Consider the following 10,568-nt stretch of genomic DNA (forward strand, 5'->3'; position numbering starts at 1 on the left):
ACTATTGTTTTCTTCAACTAAAACTTCGAATGTGTGTCCTGGGGCTGGGCGAGATCTTTCTTTGATTCAAGGAAAAATTACTACTTTTATATAGGATTTCCATTAAATTCTAATCGATGAATGAGCATTTACATATTTAGTTCATACTTAATTAGGAATCTGGAGTCTTAATTAAATAGATGGAATATTAGAGTTCAATCCACTAAAATAACTAAATGTGATAAATTATTAACTTATATACGTAGTCCATGTTTCAATTATGCGTACGTATTATTTTTCAAATATACAAATGACCATTATATTTTTATATCATTAGTTTTATGCATTGATTAAGGAATATTTCTATAAGGAGGTTTGTAATCATTTTGTAAAAGTATATGAAGTTTAATTAGTTTTTTATATTACAGTATAAATTGTGACAAATAAATCCTTTATTTTATTAGAAAAAAAATTGTGTCTTATTGAACAATCAAAGGTAAATTAAATTTTAAAAGTTGTTGAACCTTAACTATTAAACATAAAATTAATAGTAAAAAGTGATATTCATAACATTTAGTTGATGTGAAACGAGCTTAATTCATCTATAATTAATATGATCTCTTATATTCTTAAGACGATAGGTAATCAATAATCATCATTTTTACTATTGTTATACTCAATATAATATTTAATTTTTATAAGTAAAAAGAAATATATTATTACATACAAAATCGATATATTAGAGATCTAATAGCAAAAAAGAATTGAAAACCCAAAAAGAAATTAGATTTAAAAATAAAAATTGAATTATATATATATATATATAGACATATGTGTTATACTTCTAATTTTATATAAATCTCTGCTGGTGGCACAAAGTTTTAAAAATGCCATTGAAACATGTGTAATTAATTTATTGGTCCTGTTCATAAATAATTAACAATATATAAATTTGGGGCAGCATTTAATTCCATAGATTTTAAATTTCAATGGATGAACTCGAAATTAGAACTAAATTTTTGTTAAAGTTGAGGAGGAAAGGTTATTATTATAAATCTTATGAACCTACATGTGAGATTCGAAGCTTTAAACTCTCCTCGTAGTTTTTGTTAGAGTTTTTTTAAAGGGGTGTAACACGAGGACTTCTTAGTGGTCATCCAACTTAGTAATACTTTCGTTCAAGCACGTTTAACTGCGGAGTTTTGATGGGATCCGGTGCATTAGTAGTGTCGGTATGATCGCACCCATAGTTTTTGTTAGAGTTATTCTCACCTTCGAAACAAAAATATTTGAGTGAAAAAGAAAGAGATATTTAAAAATATATATTAAATTATTTCAAAAGAAATGAAAAATACCAATTTTTTTATAACAAAATATATTATAACGATATAATTGAATGTTTTTTAAATAATATATTTTTTAAAAATAATATCAAAAATATGGTAAAAGACAAACTATTGACAAAAATAAGATAATATGTACATACGACTTTGTTTGGAAGTCGTGGATAGTGTCCACACGTTGAAGTCATGGACCCCACACCACTTCGCCCAAATTATCATATTTTTGTCTGTAATTTACCTTCTATCCTATTTTGAAATTATTTTTTAAAAATACATTATTCAAAAAAAGATTCCATTGTTCGGTAACCATTTTTTTTTTTTTTTGGCTTTTGTAAATTAAACATATCTCTTCTCAATTTCTTGCCATAATTTGCCATTATTAAATACAATAATTGAATTTTTAGATAAGTTTCTAAACGGAAATAAAATTTTAATAGCTATCTTTTTTTCTAATTTTCAAAATTTGACTTGTTTTCTTAAACTTTGAAAAAGGTAGAAATGTAGAGTTTAAGGAGTGTCTTAATTATCAAAACCAAATAATTACCAAACAGGTTCGCGGGTGAAATGTCGTCTTTGATAATTTTAATTAAGAAAATAGGGGTTAGTGAGGGCAATTTCGTAACTTGAAGCTCCAACACTACTATATAAAGACCATTGATGAAGAACCAAAAACTCACACCAATACCAAATACATATATTCTGCATTCCATCTTCATAAAAGAAAAAAACAAAAGAATTATTACAATGTTGAAATCTCAAGGCCTTGGTTCATCCATAGGGGTGGCGCCGGTGACTCTCCGCCATATGCAGACATCGTTGGCACGTCGTCGCAACATTGATGGCAGTGCTTTGGTTCCTTACCAGAATAATAATGATCTCCAAAAGAAACTAAGAGGGATTAAGATCAAGAACAATGATAATAATGGAGGTTTGAGATTGATGTCTGGGCCGAGTGGAACAATCAAAGCAGCCTTAGCAACAGCCACTGAACTAACCACTAGTGTCATTACAAAAGTTGTTGTGAAGAAGATCACAGGAGAAATCACTTCATCCACCATTATCAAAGAAAACCAATTAGCCACTCAAAAAGTTCTCCAGCTTGGGTTCGCCAGCATTCTCACTGATCCTAGTAAGTTTAATTCTCTTCTCATTAATGAGTTATACAACTTGGATTTTAGTTCCATAAGTACCTAGCTAACGATAGAAATTTAACGAACTCCATAAGTGGACTTTGTCGTTTCAAAATTTGGAAGAATCTATCTTGTTCAGTATGTGTATATATTTTTTTTGAAACACAGCTTTATCTTATAAAAAATTACGAATGATACAAAAAATCCATTAAACTTTGATCATTTTAGATCTAGTAGTATTTTTCAAGGCAAAATAAAATAGAAGATATATTTTTTATATGGTAACCTATTAAAATATATTTCAATTATACACATCCATACTTCTAAATTAACAGTGTTAAAATAAATAAATTATGGAGCAATTGATTTTGTATAGATTTAGATGGTTGAATTTTTCCTCAATAACCTTTTTAATTTTTGATAAGGAAATAAACATTTATACTTTGATTCCACTCCCTAGCATATAATAGTATTATAGTGTATAAAGAAAGTTCGTTTTGCTTGGTGGAATAAGGCACTGGAGCAGAGAAGCCCCCCATTATGGTTCAGGCAAATTTGATACATGAGGATGTGGTAGAAGAAATTTATGTAGCAAAGTTGGAGGTTCCCTCAAATTTTGGGGAGATTGGGGCTGTCATTGTTGAGAACTTCAATCAAAAAGAGATGTTCATCAAAGAAGTTGACCTCGATGGCCTTACTTCTGGTTCACTCACCATCCCTTGCAACTCATGGGTTCAACCCAAGACCGTAGATCCCACACAGAGAGTCTTCTTCACCAACAAGGTCGTGTTCAACCCATTTTCCTTTTCTTTTTTTTTTTTCTTTTTTTGTTACCTTCCAAATTCAAACAAAAAGATTTTGTTTGACGTTTTCCACTTTTGGTGTGGTGGGTACAGTCATACTTGCCATCGCAAACTCCTGCCGGACTTATATCCATGAGGGAAGCAGAGTTGGTGAATTTACGAGGTAATGGTACTGGAGAGCGTCAGAGTTACGATAGAATATACGATTATGATGTGTACAATGACCTTGGAGATCCCAACAAGAACGAGGATCTCAAAAGACCCGTTCTCGGTGGCCCTACCCGCCCTTATCCTAGACGTTGCAGAACTGGTCGTCCACCTTGTCAAACAGGTGTCTCTATTTCTTCATTTATATATAACTAGTCACACCCTTATCCCATACTAAGTTTATGTATTTAAATTTTTATGTAATAATCATGTAGATCCACAATCAGAGCAAAAGGCAAAAGGAAGCATATATGTCCCTCGAGATGAGACATTCTCTGATATAAAGCAGGCACAGTTCAATGCATCAACTTTGTTGAGTGTGTTACGAACGATTATACCCAATCTTCAGGTGCATTTCGATCGAAATGCTGGATTCCCAAACTTCGAGTCAATTGATGCACTTTTTGATGTTGATGGTTTCAACTTGCCCCCTCTTGAATCCACTACGTCTTTCAAAGATCTTTTACCTTGGATTTTCAAACTCATCTCTGAAACTGGAGAATTTTTCCTTCGCTTTCAGATTCCTGAACCTATGGATAGTGAGCACATCATCTTTTATCTTCTCCCCGTCTCTCTACTTATCTTAACTCTCTCTTTCTCTCTATCTTAACTTTTCTTTATGCTCATTAAATAAATAGGGAATAAGTTCTTTTGGTTGAGCGATGAAGAATTTGCAAGGCAGACTCTTGCTGGTCTTAACCCACACAGCATCCAATTGGTCACGGTATGAATGAACTAACTATCATGCTTATTGAATTCATAATCGATACTCAATGCTTTAGTAATATTGTAGGAGTGGCCGTTAACTAGCCAACTCGACCCTGCTGTCTATGGTCCTCCTGAGTCCGCATTCAAAACCTTAAATATAGATCGCCAAATTGGCTCCATGACAGTTCAAGAGGTATGTTTTTCATCTTCAATGTATATTAATTCATAGCTATACAACGAATAATGTTAGCATTTGTACTAATATCTTGCCAAATATGCACAAATGGGTTCCAGGCAATTGAAAAGAAAAAGTTGTTTATTTTGGATTACCACGATCTTTTGTTGCCATATGTCCAACCAGTGAGAGCCCTTAAAGGAACAACCCTTTATGGATCAAGAACATTGTTCTTTCTCGACGAGGATGGAACACTTAGGCCATTAGCGATTGAGCTAACACGACCACCTATGGATGGAAAGCCTCAATGGAAAAGAGTTTATGAACCTAGCGAGAAAGCCACTAGCCTCTGGCTTTGGAGATTTGCCAAAGCTCATGTTCTTGCCCATGACGCTGGTTATCACCAACTTGTCAGCCATTGGTTGAGGACTCACTGTGCTGTAGAGCCTTACGTTATAGCCACAAATAGACAATTGAGTGCAATGCACCCTATCTATAGACTTCTACATCCTCATTTTAGGTACACTATGGAAATCAATGCATCTGCTCGTAGTACTCTTATTGATGCAGGTGGAATAATCGAGAGCACATTTTCACCTCTTAAGTATTCCATGGAGTTAAGTTCTTCAGCATACGATCTCCAATGGCAGTTCGATTTGCAAGCTTTACCGGCTGATCTAATTCACAGGTAAAATTAAACATTTTTAGTTGATTTTTTATTTAACATGATACCATAGCAAGAGGTTTGGAGTTTAAACTCTTGTAATACCATTTTTCCTAGTAATATACGAAAGGTGACACTTTTATGGCATGATTGTCAGAGGATTGGCTGAGGAGGATCCAACTGCTTCACATGGTCTGAAATTACACATTAAAGATTATCCTTATGCTAACGATGGTTTGATTTTATGGGATGCTCTAAAACAATGGGTGACAGAGTATGTGAATCATTACTATCCATCCTCGTACCTTGTAACATCTGACACAGAGCTCCAAGCATGGTGGAATGAGATCAGAACAAAGGGACATGCAGACAAACAAAACGAGCCATGGTGGCCAGTTCTCAACACTCCTCAAGATCTAATAGACATAGTGACAAGCATTGCTTGGGTGGCATCAGCGCACCATGCAGCCGTGAACTTTGGGCAATATGCATATTCAGGGTATTTCCCAAACAGACCAAGTATAACAAGAACCAACATGCCCACGGAAGATTATAACCCTACTCTTTGGAAAAGCTTTTTGGAAAAGCCAGAAGATTTGCTGCTAAATTCCTTCCCTTCACAATATCAAGCAACACAGGTAATGTTCACATTGAATGTGTTGTCAAGTCACTCTCCAGATGAAGAGTATCTTGGTAAGAATATGGAGCCATCGTGGAACGATAATCCTGCAATAAAGGCAGCATTTGAAAGGTTTAGTGCAAGGCTAAAAGAATTGGAGTTGATAATTGATACTAGGAATGTTGATCCCATCTTGAAGAACAGAACTGGTGCAGGAGTTACACCCTATGAACTTTTGAAGCCATTATCAGGACCTGGAGTAACTGGAAAGGGTGTTCCATATAGTATTTCTATTTAATCGTTTGAAATACTAAAATCTATAATTATATGTACCAGACATTAGTCTATACTGATGTATTCTATCGTATTGCAAATGCAAATAAATGCTTTTGTTGTTGTTTAAGACATTGGATATATATATTATATTCTATAATTTTACACACAAAAATGTCGGATTCCAATGTATCAAAAAGAACTAACTATGAATTTGTTGAATTTGGCTAAAGCAAAACTAAAACAACTTGTATTCATTAACTAGGAATTTGTTAATCTTTTGTTTGCCTTGAAATAATAGTTAGAAATTTGAATTTATTTCATTGATAATGGGCTTGATGTAAAAAGTTAAAAATGCCTCTTATTTTTTAAAACAATTTGATTGTTATGCGATTGCTATCGGATAGTTGATTACCTTCTGCATTTATTTTAAAATTTTAGTTAGCTTTGTGAAATAGTCATTTGTGAGTATTTTCTAATTGTCATCTGATTACCTTCGATTGTTTTACTTATCTTGAGATTGTTAGTTGATTGCCAGATGAGATTGTCAATTGATTACCTTCGAATTGTCATCTAATTACATTTTATTTATTTATTTTTTCAATTTTAGTTAGACTTGGGAAACAATCACTTCATTATTTTTTTATTATTATTTTTGCCATAATAAACTTTTATATTGTTTGATTGCAACTTCTATTCTTTGACATGCATTACAATAATTTTCGTTTTTGCTGACACAGAAAAACATGGACAGTTCTTAGGAAAAACGTGGGCAAAGCTTCTGCCAATGTTTTTTCTACGTGGGCATGGTGCGTGGTCGAAAAACCGTCGTCTTTCTACCTATTTGATATTTGATTATTGTCTAATTGTTATTGTATATTTATTTATTATCTGATGGTTGTTTGATTGATTTTTTATTACTATTTGATATAGATGTATATATATTTATTTGTTTCCTTAACTTCACGTGACTTTAGTTTTCTTTTGTTAATATTGTTAAACCCTAAACCATAAGTCTAGTACCTAATATGTAATGAAAATAACTTGAAAAATAAAAAAATAATCGAAAAGAATTTGTAACATACTTTAATATCATACAATCATATAGCAATGAGATAGAAAACATATAGCAATCAAATCGAAATTCCAATGTTATTTTTATTTTGAGGAAAATGAATCACGCATCTCATTCTCTTCTATTCATTTTACAAAACAATTCAAACATTTGACAAAAAGAATTTTTAGAAAATTTAGAATCACAAGTTAAAAGAAAAATGATTTTCCAAATACATTTACAAATATAAATTCAATTCAAAATGATCTTCGGACTCCATTGTAACGTACATATACAAAGAATGAAATTTGTACTAAATGAAATAACACAAATTAGAAAAATGAAAGAATTTTTAATTTTCTCTGATTTTGGTCTTAATAATAAATCAATTAATGGTGAAAAATGGATGATAAATGAAGAATAATCTGAAGAAGAACATGCTTGCCAATGCCCAGAAGATGACAACGATGAAAAAGAAACCAGGAGAGAACAAAATAAGAAAGAATTTAGGCATTGACCAACAATTGTTGAAAAGACAAAATTTGTTAAACGGGCAAAATGGGAACAGAGAGAACAACAATTTGAATCTGACCAACGACACACTTCAATTATTTCTTAATTTCTTTGGCCATATGTTGCAGTTTCCCATTTTGATGTTGTTATCATCTCTCTTAACTCATGGAATTTAGTTTAGGGTTCCTTATCTGTCTGCTTCATAATTCAAGTTCATTCTAGTTAGTTCTGAACAAAATAATTGAAGAAAGACCCCAACATCTTTTATGTTTAAACTACGAGTTCAATGATCAGAATAATTTATTTGAGATATGCAATATGAAGTTTTAATTTCTAATAGATATCAAAGGCCCTACAAAACTCAAATGCATATTCATTTAAATCGTGAAATTCGATCCAAGAATAGTAAACATAAAAAAGCATTATCTTGTAAATAATGGTGATCGATCTCACATTTTTTATAGCTTTTTGAATAGTCGAATTAATGTCATATATATCATTTGAATTATTAAATTAGGCATATTTAATACATTTGAGTTTTGGGTATGGAAAGTCGAATTTTTTAAAGAACTCTAAGTGATATTTTTATTCTTAGAACCCAAGGACTCTCTTGTACAACTTATAGTTCATGTTCGAGTAAGGTTGTAAAATCTTTTTCTTCTATGCAAGCGACATCAAAAACGTCTTATGTCAAATTACATCATGATCAAGTTACAATCAAATGAAACCACGTGAAAAATAGAGAGAAAAGTAGATATGACTAATCTGGAAACTTATGATGGATACCCCTAAATAAATAGTTACCAAATATAATACTTGAGAGAAAAAAAAAATAAAGAAGACTTATTTCAAAGACTCTTCAATTATAAGACTCTTCCATTATTGAACTCTCTTTCATTTGTGTGCATTCTTCTTTTCTCACTTGGTTGTTTTTTCAATGCAATAACAATTTTATTAATTTATATGATTGTCATGGATAAATGTAAAATACATCACTCACACCAAAATTAAACATAACAATAAAAATCCTACTCTAAATTCATATGTGAAACTCCACTTTAATCTACTCTAACATTTAACCTACTAAATTTAACTAATTTGTTGTTTGCCGACTTTCATATAAATCAATTCACATCTAACTTATATAAGTTACCTTTTCTCTCATTTATGTATCTTTTGGACCTGGACGTCATAAGTGCGTTAAAGGAATGTCAACCTAGTTGGAGATATCTGAGTGCGGTCACTGATCCCTCAACCTCTAATTCTCTTTTCAAAAAAGAAAATAAATCAACTTATAACTTATTTAATTAAAATAGGTTTAATTTTCAACCTAACCCTCTCATGCTTTGCTAGACAGACAATATCGTGCTAGTTATTTTGGCTAGGTTGAATAACATAAAAGAAAAGTCAAAGTGAGCGTTTAGTTCAATGATAATTGGCATGATCTTTTATTCTAGAGGTGGAAGGTTGCTGTGTCCTATGCAAACAAAACTAAAAAACAAACCCCATCTCGCCATCTCTATTTTTGACCCATCATTAAAAGAAAACAAGACTTTAGAGAGATTTGCATCAAACACAATCTAGCAATCTTACAATCTAGTAGCTAGTCAGACTCAACAACTAACGAGGGTTCAAAATATTATTATTGTCATTGATTTAGTAGTTAGTTACTATAACAATATATTAAGACTAAATTTTCTTTGTATATATATTTTTATATAGAATCAAACATAGAAACTTAATTATAACTTTCTTGAAACATTATTTTCAATCCAAACTAGCACTAAAAACATTTTAAAAGGAAGTCAATGAAGAAACGAAAATAGAGAGCAAAAAGATTTCTTCACTAGAAGAAATAATAGAGACCACAACAAATAAAAGACAAGACAATTTATTGATATGTTTCTTCCTTGAAATTGAACTAGTGTGAATGCAAGTTTCCTTTAAAAATTGAGAAAAATATGGACCATGTTTTCTTTTTCTTTTTTTTTCTTAAATAGCCATATTGAGTGGAGAGGTTTCATTTACACATCCATGTACTTGGTGTTAGTATGGTTTATATAAATATCAAACATGATGGTTGCTACTTGTTCCATCCCAAGTCTCTCATCTTTTTAATTGCTTCAAAAATAAAATGTTGAACTCTTCAATACTTTATAGGTCAAAGCAAGCTTCGTTTGCGTATCAAAAGCCATTTATTCATAGAAATTTTGAAGTTTTATCACTCCATCTTGATCAAGGATTCAAACCAAATGCTTCTCGTATTGGTTCCACCAATAATCTCAGTGTTGTTAAAGAGTCATCCTTTGCTATGACTTCCATCAACAGACCAATTTCAGTCAAAGTTGTGGTTACAATTAAACGGTGCATTAATGAATTGTTTCCACATTTTGGGTTCAAACCAAGGCTTGACCATATCACTAATTGGTGGCCAAGTCAAGCACTTAGTTTGGAGTTCATTAGCGTTGAGATGGATCCAAGTACGTTAATTACTTAGCTTTAGATATTAATGTTATTAAATTTAAAACATATATAGTCTAGACTTCATATATATATAATGTATTGATCAGCAACAGGATTGGAGAAGGGAACAACAAAAGCTTATGCAGAGAAAGTGAAGAGAGAGGATAATGAGGTAATTGTGTACGAGACAAAGGTGGTAATTCCAGCAGATTTTGGTGCAATTGGAGGAGTTTTGGTTGAGAATGAACGTAACAAAGAGTTGTTTCTTATGGACATTGTGATCCATGGAATTCCAACTCAATATCATCTTCATTTCCCATGCAATTCTTGGATTCAGAGCAAAGATAAAAGAATCTTCTTCACCACTAAGGTCATTTCTATAACATATTAATTATTATTCTTTTTCCACTTTCCCATTTATGATCCATCTTTGACCCAACTAATTATCTATATTTGAAATAACATCAACATATTGTTTAAGGGTGTGTTTGGAATGAATTAAGAAAAAAATATTTTCTAAAAAATACATTTTTTAAAAACTCTTTGAAAGAAAAATACATGTGTTTTTGGCAATTTTATTTTTTCAAATGTGTTCTTAGACAAAAATTTGTTTGATTTGTAATAGAGTAAAAGATTT

The 10,568-nt window shown here is 31.6% G+C and overlaps 2 protein-coding genes across 2 annotated transcripts; both read left to right on the forward strand.

The window, feature by feature from the left end:
• The first annotated feature begins 2,006 nt into the window (after window positions 1–2,006).
• LOC103491540 (linoleate 13S-lipoxygenase 2-1, chloroplastic-like) lies at window positions 2,007–6,031 on the forward strand. Its single transcript, XM_008451527.3, has 8 exons — window positions 2,007–2,451; window positions 2,967–3,235; window positions 3,349–3,586; window positions 3,678–4,001; window positions 4,101–4,186; window positions 4,256–4,363; window positions 4,465–5,033; window positions 5,167–6,031. The coding sequence occupies exons 1-8, from the start codon at window positions 2,067–2,069 to the stop codon at window positions 5,924–5,926; spliced, it is 2,739 nt and encodes a 912-aa protein (XP_008449749.2). The 5' UTR covers window positions 2,007–2,066; the 3' UTR covers window positions 5,927–6,031.
• Window positions 6,032–9,542: 3,511 nt separating this feature from the next.
• On the forward strand, window positions 9,543–10,334 carry LOC107991006 (linoleate 13S-lipoxygenase 2-1, chloroplastic-like). The gene is made up of 2 exons (XM_017045245.2): window positions 9,543–9,948; window positions 10,039–10,334. Exons 1-2 carry the CDS (start codon window positions 9,603–9,605, stop codon window positions 10,320–10,322), a joined length of 630 nt encoding a protein of 209 aa, XP_016900734.2. The 5' UTR covers window positions 9,543–9,602; the 3' UTR covers window positions 10,323–10,334.
• The last annotated feature ends 234 nt before the right edge of the window (window positions 10,335–10,568 follow it).

Source organism: Cucumis melo, chromosome 5 (genome assembly GCF_025177605.1).
Source record: "Cucumis melo cultivar AY chromosome 5, USDA_Cmelo_AY_1.0, whole genome shotgun sequence".
Classification (NCBI taxonomy): domain Eukaryota; kingdom Viridiplantae; phylum Streptophyta; class Magnoliopsida; order Cucurbitales; family Cucurbitaceae; genus Cucumis; species Cucumis melo.

Coding starts and splice junctions, on each gene's coding strand:
- LOC103491540 (XM_008451527.3), top strand. CDS start 2,067: ATGTTGAAATCTCAAGGCCTTGGTTCATCCATAGGGGTGGCGCCGGTG. Junction 3,587..3,677: donor TCGTCCACCTTGTCAAACAG/GTGTCTCTATTT, acceptor ATAATCATGTAG/ATCCACAATCAGAGCAAAAG. Junction 4,187..4,255: donor ACAGCATCCAATTGGTCACG/GTATGAATGAAC, acceptor GTAATATTGTAG/GAGTGGCCGTTAACTAGCCA.
- LOC107991006 (XM_017045245.2), top strand. CDS start 9,603: ATGTTGAACTCTTCAATACTTTATAGGTCAAAGCAAGCTTCGTTTGCG. Junction 9,949..10,038: donor TAGCGTTGAGATGGATCCAA/GTACGTTAATTA, acceptor TGTATTGATCAG/CAACAGGATTGGAGAAGGGA.